General features: G+C 42.6%; 1 protein-coding gene across 2 annotated transcripts in view; it reads left to right on the forward strand.

The window, feature by feature from the left end:
* shank2b (SH3 and multiple ankyrin repeat domains 2b) overlaps window positions 1-26,982 on the forward strand; it is a 58,116-nt gene that overhangs the window by 3,410 nt on the left and 27,724 nt on the right. Inside the window, exons 2-3 of one of the 2 annotated variants that reach the window (XM_084672013.1) lie at window positions 12,442-12,523; window positions 17,663-17,787. In XM_084672013.1, coding sequence (XP_084528139.1) covers window positions 12,514-12,523; window positions 17,663-17,787 — 135 coding nt within the window. In that variant the 5' untranslated portion in view covers window positions 12,442-12,513. Of the gene's footprint in view, window positions 1-12,441; window positions 12,524-15,821; window positions 16,130-17,662; window positions 17,788-26,982 lie in introns of those variants that run through there. The other variant, XM_084672012.1, reaches the window with a different exon arrangement.

A 26,982-nucleotide genomic window follows, 5' to 3' on the forward strand; every position in this document is an offset into this window, starting at 1 on the left:
GGCCATGGGTCCCAAAGGGTAAAAGAGAAAGATAGCTGAGGAGAACAGAGGATTCAACAGTTCTTGGATGGAATCATTTGCTTTCATTGCCAATGCGGAAGGATTGCCCGAATGTTTGCTTTGTAATGAGAAGTTGTCAAATAACAAAAAGAGTAACGTGAAAAGACATTTCCAGGGAATGCATGCTACATTTGCAGCCGAATACCCAGTTGGGAGTGAGAGAAAAAGTGCGATTGCATTACTTCTGGAGAAATTAGATGAGCGCAAAGATAGATTTAAGAAGTGGATTGCATCTCCAAACTCCACTACTGCTGCTAGTTTTGTTGCAACTCGGGAGATAATAAACAGGGCTGCCAACTCTCATGCATTGGCCGTGAGACACATGCATTTCAACCATTTCACATGCTCTCAAGCCACACCTTGCATATCTCACGCTGAAAAGGCAACGCCAACCAAGTTGTCCTGTTAACGTTGTAAACAGGGCCGGGCTGGGTAATCGAGAGAGTTCCCGGTGGGCCGCTACACTTTTGGCCGGTCGAGGATTTTTTGTTGTTGACATTCGTCACGTTTGTATTATCTTCTCTTAAAGTAGGCTACACAGTTTTCGCTTTCTGACACAGCAGCCTCTGCATGGGTTGTACCATGTGAGGGAGTTCTCCTCTCCCAAATAGCGTTGGTTGGGTCCATAGCCCGTCTTTTCCAAAAAGTTTTCTCAGATAAGCTACCGATAGCTGGGCCCCTACCGTAACGATACACGTCAGCGAGGATGGATGGGATTAGGGCCGGAGTGATGGCATCACTAGACAAGGTTTTTTGATAAACGTCTATGGTTATTTTACATAAAGCTCAATTAAACTATTTTGAGCTCAAATAATGGCAAAAAAAATATTCTCGCGCGCTATGCGCGCTTGCATAACGAGTGGGGCCAAATACCAAATCTCACTCCAAGGTTTTTGCAAAAGTTGGCAGCCCTGAATAAAGCATGGAAAATAGTAGGCTAATATAGCTAGACACTTACAGCATGTGTTGCCTTCATTATAAGGCTTATATAAGGCTTTCAATTTTTTTGCGGCTTCAGACAGATTTGTTTTTGTTTTTTTTGAAAAAAAAATTGACCCATCTGCAACGGAGGCAAGCACACCTCACAATTTCCCCAGAAATTGTACCCTCTCTAGTTGGTGTTAATACAGTACTTATTAAATAGATTAAATCATACTCTACCTTAACCACAATGTATAAAAAAAATCTTTGATTTATTATGTAAAAGAATGCACTGAAACATTTGCATTTAAAGTGTAACTTTTTCATGTATATAAACCATGTGCATGTTCAGTAACAATAGCTCGGCCTCTCGGCTTGGCTGCTGCTGGTGAGTGTGAACCTCCCTCACACATCTTTGGTTTCGGCTATTGGTCAACTGCATGTCTGATTGACAGAAACAAAAGGTGAGGCTGAGCCAACAGTTAGAACGAATGTGCTAGAGCATTTCGGTCAATTATATTTTATTTCTTATTGTGTTTTTTAATGTAATTGTATTAGTTAACTATGTTAATTTAAATATATTGATAATTAATAACTTAAATTAAAAAATATATATTTATATCAATTTCTTCTGATATGCAAGCCGGCTCCCATCGTTCACCTACAAGGCCCTTTGAGCCAACTCGTTCAACTGTCAAACTAGATGTCAGAAAAGTTGAAGATGTAACCTTTTATTCTGTATAAAATGATACTGTGTTTAGCCTTGTGTGTAGAGAGTGTCCCCTCCTAGAGAGATACACTAGTCTCTTCCTACAGAGAAACCCTAGTTCCCTCCTACAGAGATACCCTAGTCCCTTCTTAGAGAGAGATGCCCTAGTTCCCTTCCTAGAGAGATATCCTAGTCCCTTCCTAGAGAGAGATACCCTAGTCCCTTCCTAGAGAGAGATATCCTAGTCCCTTTCTAGAGAGATGCCCTAGTTTCCTCCTAGATAAATACCCTAGTTCCCTCCAAGAAAGACAGAGAGAGCTATCCTAGCCCCCACCCAGAGAGAGAGTGTCAGCAAGCTGCATCAGTATAGATCAGGGGTGGAACGGTACATGTATTCGTACTGAACCGTACGGTACGGGCGTCAAGGTTCGTTGCATGAAATTACACGGCGAATACACGGTATCAAAATAAATAAAACCTGCGTGCAAAATAATTAATGTAATGCGGAACTACTGTTAGACACTAGTGTTCTTTAGGGACATCTAACCTGTAGCCAGTGATGCGTCTGAACGCGTTCATTGAACGAAAGTTCATGAACTCGTTCATAATTTTGGTGAACGTGAACTGAACGTACTATATCACTACCTTATGAACGATACGGTGAACGAGTTCATTCTGGTGTCTGTGAACGGCACGTTCACCTTTTTTAATTTCGTTCAATAAGGTGCCAGATTTCTAGAGACTTCCAGGCGAAAAACACACCGTTAACAGTCTTGTATCCAGGTTTGCCCAACCAGTCAATCGCTGCTTGTGCTTTCTTCTACTGTCTATGCCTGGCGAGTGTGAGAGCGCTGAAGTTGCCTAGAGGTCGAGAGCGGTATTGCAGACAGAGATTTCAATCAACGGCAGCCAATGAATAGACCAATTATTTGTTAGTAAACATTCGGGATGCGGGCGCAATGTGGTTGCAGAAAACCAGGAAAAAACTGGTTTGTTTTGCTTTTCCCTTTGTTGTACCGAAATCGTACCGAACCGTGATGTCTGAACCGCGGTATGAACTGAACCGTGACTTCAGTGTACTGTTCCACCCCTGGTATAGACAGAATATTCTTTTGGTGCTATTATATTGTACTGAGTGTGCAGTACTAGTAATAGATCTGAGTGAATGTACAACATGAGCAGCATATTCGAGCAGCTTTAAACCATCCTCCACAGTCTGTAGCAGCTTCTCTCTAACCCTTCAGAGCAACCCTCATGTACATTCCTGATTGATATATTTCCATGGTAACATGCTCTACACACTGTACCAACCCCGTTGCTAAGGAGTGGGCCTTGGCAAGATTTTTTTTCCTTTCCTTTTTTGTATTTTTTTTTCTCTCACTCTGTTTCTCTCTCACACAACACTCTCTATTTCACAGCTCTAAGAGCAGAGCTTACGTATGATTTAGATTTGTTGTTCCGTGTTCTATGGAGAGGGTTGTGGTGATGGGCTCATACCTGGTGGTTTTGGGGCTGGCCCAACTTTGCGGAGTGGCTAGCATTGAGGCTGTGGCCTGAAGACCAGGTGTGAGGAGGGCTGGCCGGGCCGAGGGGCAGAGAGTGTGCTTGGAGCGAGAGACTGCGTTTGGGGAGAGTTTTACAGAGGGCAGATGGATGACCCTGCCAAGGCAAGGAAGAAGGTGCATTTTGGAGGTAGGAGAGCAGCCAACTCCAGTAAGAAGTGAGAGCAAGAGAGTATGTGTGTTTACAGTAGTTGGGTGTGTATGTGTGTATATGTATGATAGAGAGGGTTTTTGAGAAAGAGAGAAAAGAAAGGGAGAGAGGGTGGGTGAGGGTAATTCTGGAGGGGGCAGCATAGGTACTGTAATTGGTCTGGTTTACATTGTTTGGAGTTGCGTGTATTTTCCCTTAAAGGAGGAACAGCATATGGACTTGTTACATCCTTTATATTCCATGTCAGTTCAGCAGGATGTTAGCTCCTAGCTGACCAAGGTGATGGGTTGCTCATATGTAGATGGAGAACTTTGAACCAACTGGAAATGAAAATGTTTTTGCTTATAACTGCAGTATACTTTTCTGCACTTGCATGTGCATCATTAGATTGTACTGATCATTCAGTTCATTAATCACTGGATTATTGCTCTTATAATGCATAAGAGGAGGCAAGGGATGGGCTGGAAAAATCTCTGTTCAACACTGAAGAGCAGTTTGTACCTTAGTTTGATATTCCAAACATACAGCAAACACCTGGCTGGCAGTGTACAGAAGTGTATACTCAATAGGGGGGAGAAGCTCAACGCAATTAACTTGTCAATAAATCTAGCAGCAGGATTGTCTTAGAATTTTGCAAAGCAAATGTTACCCTCATGCTTCATTGAAGATAGTCCCTATGCTAGTCTAGGTTATTTGCTAGACTTGGTTAATGCTAACCCAGTTGATGCGTCATTGAAACTAACCCCTATGTTAGGCTAGGCTGGCTTTGCTATTCAACTAAGTACTTATCTGTAATTGTCAGAACTGTGCACACTCATGTCAAGTTGTCTTTTGTGTCTAGAGCTTCTTGCTGATAAAAGTTTGGTGACACTAAAGAGCTCAAACTAGAGAGTGGCACCACCACAAGCCAGAAAAGCTTGCAGGCAAACAGACAGACAGAGAGGCAGGCAGAAAAGCTTGCAGGCATGCTTGCTGGCAGGCAGAGAGCCTACAGTCACGTCATGGGCTAGCAGATATACATCTGATGCTACTATTAGCTGAATCTATTTTTTTTTGTATGGAAATCAAACTTGAAAGTAAAAACCAGAATTTAGGTGAACTCCTGTTTTAGTTCTGACTGAATGTTTCTGAAGAAACAGCAAGATTCTCGTCCAGAGCCAGGGCAGGCTAGGCCGCATTAAATATCCCTCTAGATGGATTTAACGTAGGTAAAAGAAACCACGGAGCTCAGCCTATCAAAGAGTATGTGCTCAGAAAAGAAATCTGTGACTATGACAACAGTGAGTAGGCTGGCAGGCAGAGAGAGAGAGCTGTATCCCACGCAGACTGCTGACAGCTGATATCATCACAGATCAGCACAGAAATTCCACAAACCACTTTGGTCCCAACGTACAAGTTTACTCAAGCCTTTTCAATTCTGGAAATGCATCTGAAATTTCCTGATCGTTTCCAAGAGATTGATCTTGACATGGGATGTCCTTTAAGGATTGCATTTTCAATGTGAGGTTAGCAGTGTCTGTCTGGACGAATTGTTTTCTGTGGGCTCAGGGAACACACACACACTCACACACATAATGATGTAATAACTGACCCCCCTCTGACTTCTCTGAAGAGATGGCAGGCAAGGTCCCTGGCTCACACAGCACTCTCACGTGCACACTCACATGCACCAGCAGGGTTTTCCACTGTGTGAAGCAGTTCATCGATTTGCCTCCAGTAGTTCACCGTCACTTTATACCAAAGCCATAATAGACCACCTCTTAACTGATTGTGGGTAATTGTTCTTGACATGCTGCTCATGTCTGAAGGAGCTTGTCTGTGAAAATCGGATTGCTCACCTCACCTGTATGACCAAGGAGATGGTCCCTATCTTGTCTGTACAATCTTCATAGGCCTAAGTGGCTGTGGTATTGATCCTGGGCCTCAAAGTGAAGTGTCCTTCCTTGCACAAGCTCTAAATATTGGCCACTGGCTCTAATGGATTTCAATATCCTGGCAGGAAATTGAAATTCTAATTGAGTTGCTCTCAACGTGATACCTTTTTGGATAACTTTGAAAGAAAAATGTTAGGTAGAAAATGGTAGAAAGGTAGAAAATGTTTTTGTAATTCCATCATGGATTGGAAATGTTTCGAAGCACTTCCCAAATTGAATTAGTTTTAAAATAGGTTTGACCCCCTGATCGTTGCTTTAGGGCTGGCTTGGTCACTGTTTGATCAGCAGAGGAGGAGTGAGGGTTCTTCATTTGTTTTGATGGCCTGGTCTGTAAAAACAACACCTGAGAAAAGAAGCTTGTCCCTCACAACGAGTTTCAAAGAATCCCTAGCCTGCACCAGTTCTCCTTCACTTCGCAGCTGGTTGCTGTTCAATACTTATACTCCCATTGATACCCCATTGGTCTCAAAGTTGTACATCTCCTGAATACTCTGAGTTGTCATTGGTTGTGCTTGCCTTTGGCATGGCACAACCTATATTCTCTTAATATATATGTATTTATTCATTATTCATTATTTTCCCACCCTAACTGTTCCCTCAATTTTTGCACTACATAAACTATGTTGGTGTCAAAATAAGCTTCTTGTTCCCGAAAGCATTGCTTGTATCAGCTGGAAGGTTCCGCACGGTTGCACGGTTTAGGCATAATGTTTTGTTTAGGCAAAGGTTTTTGTGGCAAAAATGAAGCTAACGGTAGCTAACTAGCTAGCCACAGTCACAAACGTCACTAACGTCACAAACCTGCGCGTGACTACCTACAGCAGAACATCAGTTCAGCAGCTTCTGGAAGATTGCCAACTACATAAAACTGCATAAAGACAGCTGCAGAAACGCTATGTTTCCAGGCTGTGGGCGGGGGGGGGTATGTTTTTGCTGCTTTGGCTACCTTTCATATAAGGTCGGCACCACCCGGAGACATATCTTAAATGAAAGAGTAGGTTGTTTTCTTCAAAATAAGGTATGTTCAGTCAATTGTAAAACATATACATTTTGAGAAAAATCTAGTTGAAGACATGTTGATGAAAATCCCATAGGAATGCATTGAAATCTGAACGTTCTTCTATTGAGAAAAAGGTTGGTTTTCCCCTTGTAACTTTTTCCCACATGTCGGCACCACCCTGACACTTCCTAAAAAGCAAGGTTCAGGCAGGAGGACTCAGTATGTATTTACTTGATACTTTATTCACACGGTACAATACATCATTGTAACATTTGACTTGGCATTATGGTTCTGCTTGCATCGGCTCCCTGCCGCACCCAACGGAGACACCATCTCGACCTCCGAGCAGAGAGCAGCGACGCATTCCCCCTACGATAGGAAACACAGAACCAAGGGTGGAGGCCGGGGAGGCGGAGGCAGCAGATTAAACAGAAGCACCTTGTGTCGCACTAGCAAGCAGAGTGCAGCGATATCCTGATTAAATACCCGCCCAGCTAAGGTGTGCCCCTATTGCGTGATGACGCACTGCCAGTGACACGCTATGTCTCGCGTCCCCCTGCATGAACCAGCTCCGCTTGTTTACGTATAAAGACGTCATCAGTCAAATTTTAAAGAAAATTGAAAGACATACATTTTGTGTTTTGGCTCCCTGGCTCTGTTCGAAAACTTAGACAGCTGTCTTAATCCTTAATGTCTTACTAGACAGGTATCTAACGAGACAGCTCTCTTCGGGGTAAGGTATCTTAAAAAACGTTGTTTTTGAACAGCCTATTAAGACGGGATGTACGTCATCGCGCTGCGTGTACTTATGTGCTAGCACTAGCGCGCTTTGCCAGACGGCAGTCAATTGCGTTGAGTTTATTGTCACACTAAGTCAAGTTAAGCTGTATTTAAACTTGTGTTAGATATCGGCTCAATAGCTCATAACATTTGTGTTTGTATTTCACTCATTTGATAGGATTATGATAAAACGCAGCAACTAGCTAGTGTCTGCACTGCACTGCGATGCTAGCTACTGTACGTTATCAAAAAGTCGGAGCAAATTTACAAATTAGGAGTGTCATCAATAAAATAAGTACATTTCAGCAACTACACTGCCTACTTCTCGATACATTTTTATTCAGATGCTGATTTACAAGTACCGTTTAGCTGAACTATGAATTGTAAAAACTTAGAGCAATGGCGGTCAAAGGATTCTGTTTAACTTGTTGCTCACGGTAACCCCGCGCACAGAGTTATGGGTAATACGTGCCGCCATTAAGACAGCAAGGCAGCTCATATGCTCTCTTAAAAAATGACCGTTATGTGACGTATTTCAAGGTATCTTATTAGACAGGAAGAAAAGATTTAAGACATTTTGAACAGACCTCGCTGTCTTAAAAGGAAGGACGCATTTTAAGACATTTCTTATTTAATGATAAAACTTGGCAGACCGTAATGGAGCTGACTTCGGTATTAGGGGTAAGTATGAAGAAAGCAACGGAAGTAATAGATTGCGTTTTAAAAAATATGTCAGGATTACAAACAGAGCGTTTACCGAGCGTGTCAACGTGTAAAAATGTAACACTAGAGGCGAGACATGTATCCTTGCAGCAGATTAAAAGTAGGTTGATAGAGGAAGACAACCTCACTCTTACAACAGACGGTACAAGTAAACTGGGCCACAAATTCGGAACCGCTGGAGTTTCTTTTTCTGATGGCACTAGGTTACATATAGGTCTTAGAGAGCAAGCATCCGGCTCTGCCCAATGCACTTTCGACACAATTGTTGAAATGGTGCATGATGTAGTCAACACGGTGCATGTAGAGGACGATAGGGGTGGGCTCTCCGACAGGATCTTTTCAAAAATTACAAATTTGTTAAGCAATAGAGCAAGTACTGGGAAGAAATGTAATTAAATACTCTCTCAGTACCATACGCAAATATTGCCAGAAATAGTCAATGGTTATACTCAGTTACCTGACTCAGAAAAGTCTAAACTTGATGTAGTCAATGAATTGTTTTGTGGGATGCATGTCATGGAGTGGCACATCAAACAGGTGTTACTTTAGATATGTGGGAGACACTAGATTTTAAGGGAGATAAGGTAGGTTGCGTAAAGTTAGATTAAACCCTTAAGTCAGGGGGGGAAGAGCGGTACCGTGAGGCTCATCCGTTCTGTTTTTAAGACCATGCAGGAGCGTGGCTGTGAGAAGAGTGGCAAACCCGTCCAGTTCAGAACCTTCTTGTTTAATAAGCACGGTTCTGATCATGTTCCATTGGTTCCATTCAAAGTTAACTGTATTAATGTAATGTTCCATAATGCAGCACGAATTTACTATCTTTACCTTGACTTGTTGGAATTTACACGGTTATCTGGAAATGAGAACAGGTTAGTTCAGGCTGTCCATGCTGACCTTAATATTAGTCAGTTTATAGCAGGTTGTAGGGCATTAGGGATCATCTCCAAACAGGTTACAGAACCGTTCTAGAAAGTTATTTCTAAGAAAGAACATGTATTAGCATGATGATGTGTCTGAAGATCAGTATCATGTCCTCAGATCAGTGCCCAAAACAAATGTTTTGTGCGAGAGGGATTTTGGGATATTTGATTATTTGATTAGATCAAAGTTTGGGGCAAGTAAAATAGCATTAGAGGGTATGGTCATGTTTAAGCAGAATAGGTCCTGGGAATGGTTGTCAGGGTTAGATTCAGATAGAAGAGCTGAAGTTCTCGCCTCAGCTCGGACATCTGTGAAAGAGCAGAGGGCACTGTTCTGTGAAAGAATGCATAGAATTAGAGAAGATAGATTGCATGTGCTTAGAAACCAACAGGATAGGCAGGTAGTTAGAGAGGTTCAAGCAGTGCGCAGGAAACAACAGCTCACTCTTGAACTTGGTAAGTATGGTGGACTATGGACAAGCGAGTTAGAGGTTAATGGACAGATAAGTAATTTCGGGAGAGATTTAATACTAGCAGTAGTTGCTCAGTAAAAGTTCCGTCGTTTTGTGTTGGGGCAGAAAAATGATAGTGGGATTTTAAATATATCAAAATATGGCAAGAGGCTCCCAGTAGATCAGATCATCAGTAATATGAAGAGTGTTGTAATTAATGCCATCGAGCCTGTAGACACTAGTTTAGATGAAGGGTGTTGAGCTGCACCGGCTGATCTTGTTGCTGATAGGAAGGTAGAGTTTTTGAGGGATGCTGCTAAACAGCACCTTAAGGCACAAGATCTGGGGCGGAAGAGGGGAGGGTTGAGTATAGTCAGACTTCCAAGTATTGAAATGCCACAGCAGTTACTTGGTAAGAGAGTTAAACATTTGTATGTAGAGCGTGGGTTATATAGGTGGTTTAATGGGACAGTTATAGATTTATAAATAGGTTTGTAGTCTTGCGATGGGTTTGTAATATTCAGGCTGTATTGGGTAAGTAGTCATTTGTTTGGTTTTAGCATTGGGTTGTCTGATCAAGTGGGCCTGTGCGGCACGGACAGACTTAGCTTTGCAATATTAAAACGGACTATGTCTATTAAAGGAGATACAGGTAGGATTAAAAGTAGTAAAGTTTGGTGATATGAGACAGGGGGCCCTGTAATGGGGTGACTCCCTGTTAAGCCAAACTGTCATAACTAGTATAGAAGTAATAGATACAAGTTGCTCCCCTGAACCTTCACCATGGATGCAGAGGTGCCCAATTGTCCTCTGAGAGCTATCAACCTGTAGGTTTTTTTCACAAGCAATGACTACATTTTGGACCATAAGTTTCATATCCCTATAAATAAAGTATATTATTTATAATACAATTAGTGTATACTTTTTGTCCATCATAAACAAACAGACGTGTTCAAATCAAAGGTATTTGAAAATATTGGGCAATGTCACTAGCCTGATGTTGTCATACTCATAATTCTAGTCAGAATATCAGTCTGAAAACTCTCCGTTGGGCTGTGACTACGGGGCGTGTTTCAACCTAACTCGTAAAACAAATGCCTCTTCGCTCAATTGGATAGACCTACAACATATCAGAGCAACGTAATATGTTGTTTGTTGAAAACGAATTCAACCCAAGGGCTCTTTCGTGACGTTGTTGATTACATTCCTGTCGATCATCTGTCCATCATTGTATAAAGCCCGCCCTGGCAATTTCATTGGTCCGTCCCGATTCTGGTTTTCTGTAGTTGTCCACAATACGAGACCCTCCAGACCCAACTTCCCGACCAAATTTTTTGTGGGCGCTAAGAAGTTGGGCTGGCAGCCAGGCTAATTGCAAGCAGGATTTGCTAGGAAGCTGAACCTGGAAAGGCCACCCCCAAGTGGCCAAAACTTTACATTACAGCAGTAACGCTAAACGTGACAAACATTTGCATATTTGTGGTCTCTCGATTTAACATAATTATTTATAGCGAAGTACTGGACACCGCATTAGCTCGCAATGTACAAAGAAAGTAAGTCTGGATAAGAGCAGAGAATCTGATAAGAGCAAGGAGTAAAATTACTTTTACTAACCGGTGTAAGTCATATTTGACTAAATGACTAAAATGTAAATATTTCCCGCCCTGGCTTGAAGCAGAGCTCTGTGACGTAGAACAATGGCGTTCTTAAAGGGAGCTTGACAGCCTCTTGTTGCCACAAAACTCAAAGCTTAAAGCGATGGAACGTTTCAAAAAATTACCTAAAATCACGCCTAAAAACTGGATTTGTGAGAAAACGGTCTGTGTACTTTGCGGCCAATGAATTTTCGTTTTAAAATTAGAAAACCAAAATCGGAAAACGAGCTGTTCCCCGATTACCGTTTAGAAATAGGAAAACAAAAAACGGAAAGCGATCCATTATCTGATTTTCTTTGATGTGCTTAAACATGGAAATCGGGAAGTAAAATAGTGTGTGGAAATATTCTTTCTCAATTTTGCATAGATTTTTGTGTAGTGACCTGGAAGTTGCTCCCACGAGCTTGACAGTCACTCTGGTCCACATATTCATAAACCCCCACCTCTATGGCCCCCACCCCTCGACTCTCGGCTTGAGGCAACAGCCCCGGTGGATGTAGGTGGTATTGCATTTCTGATTTTCTACCCAACTCGTCCTGTCGTTTTTATTCTATTAACTCCAGTCAACATATCTAAAACTCCCCCAATAATTTTTGTTCGATTCTCGAACCTGGCTCATACTACTAGCTTTTTCATAGAATAATTTTTCCGGATTTTTGCTAAGATTGAAACCAATCCGAAATGGACTAAACTAGCAGCCCATTTATTTGCTTACGTCAAGAAAAGTTGCCTGGAAATGTGCTCGCTGATACGAACAATGAATGAGCACAAAAGGGAGCATCAGCAAATCGCTGATTTACCTGAGCTGAATGAGAACAAGGAGAAAGGATTTGATAATCTACAGCTGCCTGCCTTTATCGTAGCACGTTTTACAAATGGTTGCACATATATGATGGTTGTATGTAGAGTTAATTTCAGTTATTTTAAAACAGATTTAACCATTTTTTATTGAACGCTATTATGCTCATGGCATGACAAACGTAATTATAGCCTAATCTAATTAGTTATAATATCGTGGCATGTTACGGCGTTTGGAGGTGATATAGTAAAGAAAATGTCCCCAGCTGCAGCGACCGCAAGCACACCATTTCCCCAGAAATTGTACCCTCTCTAGATAATTTAAATAAGTTTGATTCTGTGTAATCTAAGTAAAGGGTTTCTACTGTTCATTCTGGGCCATGTCTTCATTCCCTGAACTCTTTTATTAAGCAGGTCACACAAGCAAACACAATCTGAGAATGATTTGTAATTATTCATAAGGTTATAAGAAGTGGTTTCCTATAGCTACTCTTTGGTAGTCTCCTTGCTAATGTAACTTTCTTTCTTGCATTCAGTCAGCCACTGTTACAGTAGAGGAAAGTTCAACATTTAGAAATGTTGAGTGTCCATACTCAGGTTTATGATATTATTGCACTTATGTCTTTTACAGACCGTTTTTTGGCACCAACCACTGACATGCTGTTAGAACTGTGCACTTGTAGTCCTTGATTATCAGTTGCACCTACTACATGCACTACGTTGGTTTGGATAAAAGCGTCTCCAAAATTAATATATGTAAATGTGTTGTGTTCCAGATGCCAGAGCTGATCGGGCTGAGAGGAGAAAGCTGTTTAGACACTACACTGTAGGATCGTACGACAGCTTCGATGCATCAAGGTAGGACAACTACAGTAACAAACTTGGCTAACCCACACCAAGGCTTGTAAAGTTCATTGAAGATGATCTCTATCTTTAAGAATGACAGTATTTCATTGTATGACATTTGATATATATAATATTTTCATGTTACTTTACCATTAGCATTATGGGAATGTTAGAAACACCTTCAAATTCTGTCTTATTTGTAAAAATACAGTATATTTCTAAAATGGAATTTGGTTGCAATGCTGCGCTGTTTTTATAATTAAGTTGTTGTATCAATAGTTGTAAATGGTTATTGATCTGGTACAGTCCAATATACAGAAACAGTTTACCATTGTTCCTCATCCAGAAAAAACAGGTCGATGGCCTGTATATGCTCATTCTAATGTATATGGGACTTCAAACCATAAATCATGATTAGCTTAAAGGTGCTGAAGTGGAGAAAATGACAATGTTGACGCAATCCAACAACATCGAGAGGGCAGCTTCCCATCTGTGTGTGTTTGCATTTTATTCATCTATAGGATATCACACATTCACATTTATATAAGTACTGTCAAATCGAATTTGGTAAAGCATTTACTGTTATTTCCTTCAAAATTCTTTTTTTCTTCTCACAAGAACCATTTTTCCTGGTTTGGTGTTTATTTCACTTTCTATAATTTTTACATTTACAATATTTCTCTATCAACCAACATCCCCACAGAACAAACAAGTAGCCACATTGAACAAAAACTGCTTTATAACAAAACTTTACAGAAAATAATAAAATAGAACTAAAAACCGAACAGTATAGAACAGAACGTAATAGAACAACCTAAAACAGAATAGAATGGAACATAACTTTGCAGAATATAATAAAATAGAACATAATGTGGTAAAATGTCAGTTAAAAGATCAGTTATACATTATGAACATGGTCAGTGAATATGTGATAAAACCATAGCACTGTCAAGAAAACACATTGCAAAAACCCCATAGCAAAACCCATTTATAGCAAATCTGTAGTGGAGGCCCTTAAGAACTTTCCATGGGGTGATGAGTGGGAGTGCGTGACCTCTCTCCCCTCTCTATTTCTCTTTCTCTCTTTCTGTCTCTACTTCTTTCTCCCCCTCCCTTTCTCTCTCCATTTCTCTCATTCTTTCCTTGCTCTATCTCTCTCTTTCTCTATCTATAGCTCTCTCCCTGACTCCTTCTCTCACCATCAGATGGTGGATGATGTAAGGCTGAGCTTGGGGCTGAGCTCGCTCCTGTGCACCCAGAGCAAATGTTATGCAAACATCCACTTCAAAGAACAAAAACATGAGCTCTGAGGAACTGGTGTGTGTGGTCCTAATAGACTCTCTGTAAATAAAGCCTTAAAACAATTACATAAAATTCTATTCATCAAGCAGATGCTTTTATCCAAAGTAACAACAAATAATGCAATAAGTATAGCAGAAAATCCAGCATCAGAAGTGCATGTTTCTGGATACACAATCCAAATTAACCACGTCAGTGGTAAACTAGTGAGTCTGTTCCTCAGCTCCATGCATAGTTTTCTCTGGTCTCTGGTTGCGTGCATTCTGACACTGCTGGTTTGGCTCTTGTCTACACTGAGGGTGATTCTTGGGGTGGAGGGGGTAGAGGGGTAAAGAGACATTAAAATAGGGAGGGGGGAGTCATGACAAAGAGAGAGCAGAAAGAGTAAAGAGAGAGAGAATGCAGAGATCGAACATAGAGCAAAGAGTGTGCAAAAAGATAGAGGAGAGTGCAGAGATAAAGAATATATAGAGAGCAAAAAGAGAGAGAATTTAAAGAGAGAGTAGAAAGAGAGAAATCAGAGAGAGAAAGAGCTGGAAGAAAAAGCAGAGAGAGGGGGCAGGGAGAGAGCAGAGAGAGGGAGCAGGGAGAGATCAGAGCGAGGGCAAGGAGAAAGCATGAAGAGAACAGGAAAAAGGGTAGAAAGAGAGTAGCGAAAGACAACAGAGAGACCTCCTCTATTCAACTGTATTCAGACTCGCCTCCTACTTTATAGAGTGACAGGCTCAGAGTACACAGAGCAGGTTGCCATGGTGACGCAAAGGCAGGAAGTCCGTGCCAGTGCCTTTCTGCAGACTGCAGGCTGTCTTGGCATGTGCCACCGAGGTGAGGGCCACACAGACTCTCCTTGTGTACCCTGTCTCTCAACATCTCCTGTGGAGTGTATCCAGTGTGAATCATGCTATTCACCTGTGCCTTCCTAAAGTCTTAAGCCATGGCCTCTGTGGTAGCAGATAAACATCCTGGAATAGACCTTCTCATTCTTCTTTCCATCATTGTATACAACAGTAGGACTATTGCTTCTTTCATAAGGTTGTCCTTGGAAAATATATGTATAGGCATTTCACAAACTTTTTTAATGAATATAATCTGTTTAATACGAATCTCATTGCTGTGGCAGTATAACATTGATGACCTACTAGGTCCACAGCTAGACTTAGCACATCTCAGACATCGTCACCACGCCTGCTCAGAGAAGCCGGAGTGTTACCATGGTAACCTGGCTTCCCACAGTCCCTGTTGCTAGCTACAGCTGCCTGGCTAGATCACACACGCAGCATATCTGCCTCCGAGTTCCTCAGCTGTGCAACACAAGGGGGCTTGATTCTGTTGGCCTGTCCTCTACGCCTGGCCTGTGGCCATTGGACCGAGGACAAGATTGAAAGAGCATATTCGGTAGATGTTATTTAGCTCTAAGTGTTTGCTTTATGGGTCCACGCTCTATTATAATGCATTATTTACCAGATGATTTCACAGGATAGGTTGTTTTTTCTTCTCTTTGCTCACTAGGCTATACAGGTGTTTCTTTTTTTATAAAATAAAGTGTAATCAATTGTCCAAATTAGCCTATATTCCTTCGGAATTAATGTGACACACAAAAATCGTAACAAATTGACTACAGTAGGGGCTATTTCTTGGGTCACATGGTAATAGGCTATGCAGCAAACCAAACAGATTACATCTCACGTCACAGTTGTGACATGTAGCTACACATGTTATGGGTGTTGCTATTTAGGGCAGTCAGACGGCTTTTGAAGAAACAAACAACTTAATTGGTCTATCTCACAGAAATAAATTACTCTCTAAACCCTCATTTATCCACCCATTCACTCATATTTTATTCCCCTACCCCGTCATTCCGATCCCTCCCTCATTCCCTGACCCACTCCCTCAGCAATGTTTTTTTTTTCTCCGTCTCGTGTTTTCTGCTTGCGCTTCTCATCACACAACTGGGGTCCCCTGGTGGAAATGTTTCTCTCTAACGTCAACCCTTGTCGCCGGCTCAGGCCAGCACTTTCTTATGCCACAGCAACGTTTTCTGTAAAGGTGGGGTTGTTCTTTGAAGGTGCTCGGTGACGGATGATGAGACGCTGCCACATCGCACTGTTCATTCTTGTAGTTGATTAATTTCGTGTGCGGGCGACGTGAAGATGAGAAGCTCGGGGCGAGCAGCTGTGGCGATGATGAGGATGATAGGATGCAATAACGGTCGTTATGCGCGGAATTTTCTCCACAGCGACTGTGTTATTGACGAGAAGACGGTAGTTCTGCAGAAGAAGGATAATGAAGGATTCGGGTTTGTGCTACGAGGGGCTAAAGGTAGGAGACGGACCCGCACTCCAAGTGACTGTTCGCTACCCCCCCCCCCCCCCAACAACCAACCGACCGACCAACCCCTTGTTTGTGTTCGTGTAGTGCCTCTACCCTCCACTGTTTGTCTCCATCAGTGAGAACCATCACGAACACTGTTTAGCACCTTTACACCCTTACAGCTCCTGAAATCCCAATACTTTATCACATGCGAAAGGTCTGACAGTCACATGGGTTGTTTGTGAGCCGAGGCTGAATTGACAAAATGACGCGCACGGTTAGCTCTTCACCACTGCGCTGTTACTCACCTAGTTTAATATAGCCTAGATCACTGATGTATTTCTCCCCCAACACGCTGCCACGCTTGTCACCAATAAATCCTCAAAGTAAGGTTCAAAATGGTATACTTTATATTAGCCATGTAAAACTTACAATTGTATTTGTCCAACCTACAAAAAAAAGCACCGAGCGTCACAGGGTTTTAGCATGATACATGTCTCCAGTAGACGGAGCAGGGCTGACTAGCAACTGCCCCCAGCATTTTCCCCAAAGCACACAAGTGATTTATTCTTGGTGTCACTTGTCACCTCTGGTTTCTTAGAGTGGCCATGACTAAAGTTCTAAAGGGAAAACGTGCTCTCTACTCTTCCTCACTCTCTTGACTGAAGGAGAATGATGCTATTTAACAGTGTTTTGTTTGTTTTTGTATATAAATCTGAGATCCGTATATCTGAGAAATCTGAGATAGCATCATGTGTGCTGTCACTGATCATACCATATGTCTTCATGCTCTTCAGCTGTCACATCTGCTGTGTGGCAGTAATTGCCATGTGGAGAAGCCCAGTCATCTTACTCACTCACTCACTCTCACTCACTCATTCACTCACAAACACACCTCACACACTACTATCTCACTCTCTCTCTCTCTCTCTCTCTCTCTCTCTCTCTCTCAGGCACACACACTACTATTAAATTGCTTCCCCTCTGTCTTGCTGTCTCTCTCATGTTCTGTCTCAGTGTCTCTCTGTCACCTTCTTTCCCCTTCGCTCTCTGTCTCTCTCTTCTCTGTCCCTCCTGCCATCTCTCCAATGGACAATACTCAGTATACCGTAGGGAGTTTGGACCCGAGGGAAACTCCTCCTGACCTCTTCTGTTACCCAGCCCAGATCCAACCAGCATTAGCAAGGAATTGGGATTTTTGACAACAACATGACACTGCTTGTAAATCACTATCTTACAGTACTGTTTAGTGCTTATGAACCCAGCCATTTTCACCATTTGGTTATGTGTATACCGTTGTCCTTGATTTTGTCATAATGTTTAGTGTTACCAGGAGCGTGGCATCTGTACATCCCAGCATTGTTGTCTCTGGTGTGTTAATACAGTGTGTCTGGAAACGTGACAGGACACACAGTCCTCCACACCATGTTCCCCTTCCCTTATGTCCAATGTATAAGGACATTGTCTGTCTCTGTGATAATGCTGTCCCACTGTTCTTAACTCTCTCTTCTCTTCCCCCCCGCCCCCCTCCCTTCCTTACAGCGGACACCCCCATTGAGGAGTTCACCCCAACCCCTGCCTTCCCCGCCCTGCAGTATCTGGAATCTGTGGATGAGGGTGGAGTTGCGTGGCAGGCGGGGCTTAGGACAGGAGACTTCTTGATAGAGGTAAGGAGAACGTTTCCTATTGGACAGGGTAAGCTAAGTATAGTGAGGCATGTTCCTATTGGACAGCACCAGGGGACTCAAGGCCTATATGGAGCTGTATGGGAATGCGTGTTTGCTGATCTGGAATCTACCCTGAACTGCTGCCAGGCTTTGGCAGGGGCCTATCACATGCAGGTGGGGGTCTTGGTACAGGACATGGTAGTGGGTACAGGCGCCAGCATCCTGACCACCCCAGCTCTGGGTTTCTGGGAAGAGAAGACTGGCTGATTTACGGGTGGAGATAGAGAGACAGAGAAAATGACAGAAGGAGAAAGAGAGAGTATGTGAAAAACACTATGAGAGAGAGATGAGAGAGAGAGTTCTAGTTGGTTGTCTCTTCATTTCCACATCAGCAAAACAAACACATTTGTTTGCAATATTTAAGACTCACTTGGCTTCTGTCTGTTAATGTTTCATGTGTGCATCCTACTTTCCCCAGTGTCAGAAATGGGTGGATGTAATTTTGCATGAGGCAGGACGGAGAAGGGGGAGGGAAGCCATGTCGCTCATGTGGCATGACAACCTAGAGTATGGCAGAGTGCAGTGGAGTCCAGTATTCATTAGAGTATGATAATTGTGTTTTAGACATCAGCTGAGTTTTGAGCCGCGGTGCCATGATGTAAGACTCTCTTTTAGGAGACAAGTGAGCATCTTCTACCTCATCGGTCATCCTAGCTAAACGAAGATGGCTCTGAACTAGTTTCCTGTACTGAGCCCAATATGCTGTGATCATACTTATTGTACTATACAGTGTCCAGTTAGAGAATGTTCTCTAATGAATACCCTTGGCTGTTCTGTCTGTAAGGAAATATATTGTGGCATGTTTTTGAAGAAATCTCCAGTCTGCTGCAATGAAAGCTTTTGAAAACCAATCACTGGCCTGTTTTAGCAGTCTGAGGGGCTTTATAGCTGTATATCTGGGAAACGACATGGTTGTTATTGTTGTTGTCTTTGCTGTTGTTTGTGTCCCCATCCTCCCTTCCTGTCCTGTGACTCTGCAGAACAGACCCGAGGATGACCTTGTCTGCTGGGAGGTGTACTGCTGTGTATGTGTATGATCTAGCTGTGTAAGCTCTGGATCTGTATGATCTTGTGATTTCTCTGAATGCAGTGAATGTGCGTGTGATACAGGTGCAGACTCGCATGCTGGATGCTCACCCAATAGGATGAAACGGATGTCATATTAAAAAAATATTGCAATAAGTACGATACATATTGTAAAGATTTTGCAACACAATATATTGTTACACCCCTACTTATTTTAAACCATTTTGTAGGAAGGCATCTGCTAAACGGAAAGTAAATGTAGATTAAAGAGAGTAACATGTAGGATGTGAAGGCTCTAGAGAAGAGTGATTTACTGTAGAAGCGTCCAGAAGCTAGATTGGTATGTAAGCTGGATTGATTGGTGGACATGTCAATGACCTCAGGGTGATCAGTCCACTGAATCACAGGGATCACTTCAGCTGCTTGTGAGTGTGTGTGTGTGTTTGTACACATGCGTCTGTGTGTGTGTGCATATATTTGTGTGTGTGTGTGTGCGCACGTGTCTGTGTGCTTGCACATGCGTGTGTGTGTCTGTGTGCATGTGTGTATTTGTTTGTGTGTCGTACATGCACGCGTGTGTGTGCATGCACATGTGCTGGTGTTCTTGGGCTGACTTCTGCCTCTGGCTGTCCTTCCAGATGTTGAGTGAGAGGATTTAGATAGCTGCCCCAGCCCTGATCAGGACTGAGATCAAGCTGGGATCCTGCTGTCCAGGCAAGTCACAGGGAACAATCACTGTACAGCATTATAAGGAGTAGCCTAACATACACACAAACACACACACACACACACACTTAAACACACAGACACATGATTACAGCAGGGAACAATCACTGTAGAGTATTAAGGAGTAACACACACACAGCTGCAACGGTTACTGTACACAGTACAGTATGATTGATAAAACAGTAGTACGCACATTGTACACACCCGCATATACAGGGGCTTGGCATGCGCTCTTTGTAGTAAAGTTCTGTTTGATCGCAATGCAACAGGGTAGACAATCAGACCTCACTTGTTTGAACAAGCTCTCAAGTGTTGTAGTTTTGTTGATGGAAGAAACAGTAGACAAAGTGTTTACAGAGGACCTTCTCTCTCTACACAGACACACACATATAAGCAGTCACACACATACACTAGACAGACGCACACATGCAAGCAGTCACAAACACTCACACATGCATAGGCACATACTGCACACTCACTCACATACACAAACGCCCACACATACAGGCTCACGTACAAACATACACACACACGCGCGCGGACATTTCCCCTCCCTAGTGACCTGGGGCCTGTGTGGAGGGACGAGAGCCCAAAGCCAGCAGGCAGAGATGCCTTGGAGGTACTTCATGGCCTAATAACCACACAACCTGACCCTCATCTGATAACCCCCCCTGGTAGCACTAACCTACTTAAGGGACACTGTGCTTCTTCTCCATTTTTCTGTGGCTGTCTAGCTGATTGTGTGTGTTTGTGGGTGGGTGGATATGTGTGTGTGGTTGTGTACAAATTTGATGTAGCCATCTGTCATTGTTTCTCTGAAGATTGGTATTGCAGTATGATAACCACTTCACTGACTATACCCAATAATGTTGCTTTTGTCAACGAAAATTATGACTAAATATCGTAAACAAATTTTTATCACGTGACTTAAACGAAACTCAACGTGAATGCTGGTCATGTGACGATGAGTATTTCTGTAATTGTAAAGCTCTCTTTTGGAAGTCGCTTTGGATAAAAGCGTCTGCTAAATGCATAAATGTAAATAACAAAATGTACAATGCAATATTGTTGACGAATAAAAACTAGACGAAATGTATTTCACAAAATTAAAACGAGGCGAAATGTTATAACGTTATTTTGTCTTGTTTAGTTACGTTATTATTATTAGCCAACTCATGAGGCTGTGGTTAATGTGTCTCATTTTAACGTTTGTTTTAGACTTTAGCTTTAAACGTTAGCCACTGAAGCTTAAAACGACTGAGAGTCTGAGACAAACGTCTGTGACTAGAGTGTGTTTGTTTGTGAGAGAGTGTAAAGTGGGTTAATATGAGTGACTAGTGTGTGTACTGTGTGTGTGCGTGCGTGTGTGTATTTGTTTGTATGAAAGTGTAAAGTGGGTTCTTAGTTCCTACCTGACTGACTGCATGTGTACTAAGCATTCCTTGTTGGCCAAATACTGTAGCTAGTTTTGTCATTCACAGAGCAATGACACTGAACTGAATTTGGCATCAACAACATGACTTTGAATACGTTATTCTAGACCAATACATACATTTAAGCAAATGGTTTTGGCATTAGCATTCCTCCCGAGACTACTGCTTAGACTACTGTTTTGATTAAAGAGACTAAAATACAATTTTCATTGACTTAAACTACACTAAATGTCATCAGTTTTCGTCGACTAAAAATAGACTACAATTTCATCAGTTTTCATAGACTAGACGAAAATAGTCATGGATAAGTCTGACTAAAATAAGACTAAAATGCTCAGACTTTTAGTCGACTGAAACTTGACTAGACTAAAAAGAGTATGAACGTGACTAAAACTTATAAAAACTAAAATGACAGCTTGACACAAAGACTAGACTGAAACTAAAATTAAGACAGGCCGCCAAAAACAACACTACTACCCAATCCGATTAGCACATGTATATGTATAATCCTGACTTTACCAGCAGGTCATACAGATCTAATCCTGACTACCCACCCCATGCCAGGTATATATCTGACTATCCAATCCTACTAGCAAGTACACAGATACAATCTTGGCTATCCATCCTATTACCACAGATTCAATCCTAGCTAGTCAACCTTCTTACTAGCAAATATACAGATCGAATACTGACTATCTACCCTACTAGAAAGTATACAGATCTAATCCTGACTAGACAAGCCTACTAGAAAGTATACAGTTCCACAAAGGGACAAGTCCAACCAGCATCTCCAGTTTGCTGCACATGCTTGTCTGAGGCCTATACTTGAGGATGGTGCAGCACTGGTCACCTAGCAACCAGCTCTTCACACTTGTGTGTGTGCTTCCCAGCAGTGACACTGAGTATATTGTAATTTACTGTTAACCTGTGTGACGACATCAACAATTGTGTCTGAGAATGTGTGTGTGTCAGAAAAAAGCTAGATGAAGAGAGAGGGAGAGAAAGAGAAGGATAGAAGAGGACAGAAAGGCAAGAGGAGAGATTAGAGTAGAAAAGAAGTGAGGAGAAGAGGAGAGAAAATGGGGAAAGGAGAATGATAGAGAAAGATCCTCTGATCATGAAGATGCCGAAGAACTGGGGTTGGGGGTGTTTATTAACCCATTCTTCACCTCCCTGTGTCTGTCAGACATACACTATTGATTGCTGAACCACTGATCTGCTTTTTTCGTCATTGATGACATTCCATACGGGAGGGGCTTCTCAGGCACATAGTTTATCAAGATCCTTCTACTGCACCAAGTGGCCTCACAAATGCATTGTAAACACATCTCTGTTATACTAAGAGGATAGAATGGGTTTTGTGGTATTGTGAGCTAGAATATTGTGGTATTTTCTTGGTGATAAATCATAGGTTGTTTATTTTGTTCAAATACAGCTTTGACCCTGAATACTCTGTCTGCGCATGACGTCAATTATCTCGGTGTGTGTGCATGTTTGTGTATGTCCATCCATCATCTGGATGAGATGATGAATCATGTCTGTATAGATGAGAGCTTTAAATGCTCATGTTTGTGCTTCTCTAATTAAAAGTGTGAGGTTGGTAGATTATTGGTATTAGCTGGAATGCCTCCTCACTGTTTCTGTGGTGTGTACGTGGTACCTGAGGGCCTCCCGTTTCACTCAACAAGGTTATGTAATACTAAGGCTGCTGTACGCTGAGACTCAACGTTATATAATGGCTGACTCTCTCTCTCTCTGTATATATATGTGTGTATGTGTGTGCTCACTCTGCACACTGTTTAGTACAGTGCGCGTGTTAACTCTTGTGGAAGTGACCAGAAGTGACAGTGGAGCCTATTTATGAAGTATAAAAGGTTCTGCAGACTCTGGCACAAAAACCCTTCTGGGTTGAACCATTAGGCTCTTTCACTCTGACACACATCCTACTATGAGGTACGCACCCTGCCTGTAGGACGGGCAGGACACAGTTGTTCTGCGTGTAGGAGATGTTGTTGTTGATGTTGTTGTTCTTTCCATAGTAAGAATAAGAGGAAACCTACTGTAGGGACACACACATACACGTGGATGTAACAGTGACACTGGGAAATGCACACACGCATGCAGGAGTGTCCACTGAAGATATGTGTTCTCTGCATTTCCCATAGCACGCTTCCTCCCAGGGCAGCCAGAAGCAGTGGGCAGCAGGCCTGGGTTCTTCTTGCTATGAGGCGAAGTGCATTTAGTGAGGGGTACCGAAACCTCGTATTAAACTAGTTTAAATACATTTTGATTCTTCTTTTGGTAAGGGAGAAATTAAGAAAATATATTTTCTATTTATTATTGTTAAAAAAGTGTTTCTTCCACATTTTATCTCACCAACCATTTCTAATTTGCGATAATGCGGACGAATGTCTAAATATTTTCGTTATTCAAAATCCAGAAGCGCTGTCTGTCTCACGCAACCAGCGCGAAGACGTGCACGCACAATACGAAAGCTCCCACTTAGTATAGTGACAATGACGGAGAGAATCAAACACTCCAGATTGTGGTTACACTTCACGAGGATAGATACAGACAACTTGCTGCCACAAGTGCAACAAACAATTTGCGTGCAAGAGCTGTATACCACTATACCAATGTTCAATTGAAATCAGGGCTCTCAAATTTTATAAAAAGTTAGGCACGAGATTAACATACATGTAAACGCATATAAAACCATGAAGCAATGGGAATTCTGTTCTCAATTTGTTTTGTTTTTATGGAAAAACACAACACAAAGTACCAATAAGAATACTGTTAAAGTATCGGATTTACAAGTGGTATCGGTAACAGTACCGTTAAAACCTTATAGATCGCCATCCCTAGGTCTAAGTGCAAAGCAATGTGCCACATGACACCATAAAACTGTACAGGCATCTCACCTGATTCTGACTGGTTAGCCTCCACCCAGCAAAAAACCTGGTTGGAGGAGGCCTAGAAATATCTACTGTAGAAGTAACTTGATAACGGAGCTGTTAGCTTGATATCACATCATACTTGGAACCTGAAAGGTGTCATCTTGGTCTTGTGGTGAATACTAGTGGATGACCGTGGTTCAGTGCCCTGGTCACAGCACACATTGTAGCATATTAGATGAGGCCAGTTACCAGAATACTGCCTATCTTATCTATGTTCAGTCGCCTGTGTGTTTGAGTGATAAGCCGTCGTCTGTCCACCAGGTTTTATCGAGGTACGAGCCACCACGAAGCAAACAAGCCGAGGTTTAATTAAATGGCGGAGAGTGCTGCCGAGTCAGTCCTTGCCACAGACCTTAGTAGGAAGCATTATTGTAAGCCGATTTCCACTTCTGATGCTGTGTGACAAAAATTGTTTTTTGTTTTGTTGAGAGAATTAAGCATCTGTTCCTTCCCTTGTGGTTTTAGCATGTTTAATGCCCTCCCAATCTGGAGTGTTCGGGGCTGTATGCTCGACCGACATGCCCAGATTAATGAGATTAGAAGGCGCTGGAGAGATGACAGGTGATTGTTTCCTATTGGAGATTTGATTTTCCTCTCGTCATGCTGCACCTGAAACCAAATTAGCTCAATCTGTCTGTCTGTCTGGTCTGCCAGACTGCCAGCCGACCTGTCTGTCTACCTGTCTGTGTATCTGTCTGTCTATCTGTTTGTTTTCCTGTCTGTGTATCTGTCTGCCTGTCTGCTCCTGTCTGTCTGTCACCTAGCCTGCAGAAGTGTCTGTGCCCAGATCAGATAAGTGCTACAGGGCCTCCATCACTGTACCCGCTCTTTGGTTACAGAAAGGAAGAGACCGAGGGAGTCAGGGTAAGGGAGAGATGGAGGACAGTAGAGGGAATGTAATAAAGGAAGGAAGGAATTTCAAGCATCTTAATTGCAGAACAGAAACAGCAGTGTGAAGCCAGGCTGCAGGACTGTAGTTGTGAGGAACGGAGCTGAAGAGAGAGAAAGAGACCCGGAGTGTTCAGGTGTCAGATGGAGCCCTGACCGACCTGACTCCAACTCTCTCATTCTGGTGTGCACTTCTCAGACTTGACCAGAACCACAGAGATCACAATTGAACTCTCTTTATATTCCCCTTTCCATCTGTCCATCCATCTCTCCATCCTCTATCGATCCATCTGCACTTCTCTGTCAATCTCTTTCTCTTCATTTCTGTTTTATCTCTTTTATCCATATCTCTTTCTCTACATCCATCTCGGTCTCCTTCCATCTCTCCTCTCTCTCTATGCATCCATCTCTTCAGCGTGTCATGTGCCATGTCATGTAGTTCTTGTGAGACTGTAAACAGATGGTAACGGTGATAACTGTTCTGTACTCTGATTGGCAGATTGAGTGTTCCCAGTGAAGTCCTTTCCCAGTGGACAGCAGGCAGACGGGAGTCCAGTGAGACCAAACACCAGAGAGGATACCCCACTGCACCCTAGGAACGACCTCATCTCAACATCTAGACACTAATATACTATAATCTACCTCACCTCAACCCCTAGAAACTAATATACTATAAACTACATCACTCCAACCCCTAGAAACCAATATACTTGGAACTACCTCACCTCAACCCAAAACAAACTACCTCACCTCAACCCCTAGACACTAAAATGCTAGTAACTGTTACACTACAATACCAAGTAACTACTAACACTCAACCCCAGTAACTAATATACTACACCCCCTATAACAATTACACAACAACCCCCAGTAACTAATATCCTACACCCCCTAGCAGGGGCATCTTGTCCATAAGGGCGATTGGGGCGACGTACTGCCAAGGGGAAAAGGAAAAATAAATACATAATAATTCTCCTGATGTGTAAGCGCAATATCCTTGTAGGTTGCGTAAATGCGACATGTCAATTTAAATGTATAAATTTTTTTCCTGGCGGATTCTACTACTAGACCGTCTGATCTGTCATTGTTGAATCAGGTAACAGTCATTCAGTCAGCCTAAAGTTGTGCTTCAAATAGCCCTGCCCCTTCTGGGCGATTTGTGGAAAGGTGGCGCTGCCTGGTTTCGTGCTCTCACTTGCCTCACTGCACCACTGAGCATTTTCAAAGAAATGAATGGCGATGCCACAATTAAGATACTGGTTGTGCAGAGGCTCGGGTGAAGGAACTAAAAAAAGATTTGTGCTTGCATTTGTACATCCAAGCACTGAGCAACTGTTATGCTTCGTTTGTTTGCTCGCCATGATGTCTCTCCATATCGCACTCGCCCTTGCACGGTGGTAGCTCAGTTTCTCATAGGCGGGCCAGATGATCTGGGCGGGCAAATCTACGTCACTAGGAGGAGATTTTCAAACAGAGCAATTGAGCCTTCATTTTGTCAAAGGTGGAGAAGAACACCCAGTGCTTGGTTTACATCTATCAAAAATTCTAGCCACTGGGGACCAAAGGCAGGCTAGGGGAACTCATTTTAATGTTAAATAACCTCCTAAAATGAAGTTTTCATGTCATGTGACCAGGGGCGGATCTACCGGGGTGGCATGGGGTGGCAACTGCCACCCTAAAAATAGCCTTGCCACCCCAGCTGCCACCCCAGTTCACAGCGTTGAAAACAAAGAAAAATTGTGGCTCATCTGACATTTGCGAGAGCAAATTTCTAATATCCGACTGCAAGCGAATGCAGCGTGAGACGACTCCACCCCCCCTCCCCACTCCGCCGAGTTGGACATTTGCCACAGCGAATTTCTAATATCCCACTGCAAGTGAATGCAGCACTACACGACTTAAACCCCCCTACCTACTCGTACATTTGCGAGAGCGAATTTCTATACAAGCCCAAAAAAGTCTGCTGATTTTTTTACATGTTCTGCGGTTATTCAGACTAAAAAACTGCGGAATTACGATAGCCTTCCTGTTCTTTTGTCGGAGCGACCGAAGACGTTCCGCAACAGTTTGACGCGGAATAGGCTATGGTCGTTTGAATGTTGACA

The sequence above is a fragment of the Hypomesus nipponensis genome, chromosome 14 (assembly GCF_054491055.1).
Source record: "Hypomesus nipponensis isolate SF chromosome 14, ASM5449105v1, whole genome shotgun sequence".
NCBI classification, from domain to species: domain Eukaryota; kingdom Metazoa; phylum Chordata; class Actinopteri; order Osmeriformes; family Osmeridae; genus Hypomesus; species Hypomesus nipponensis.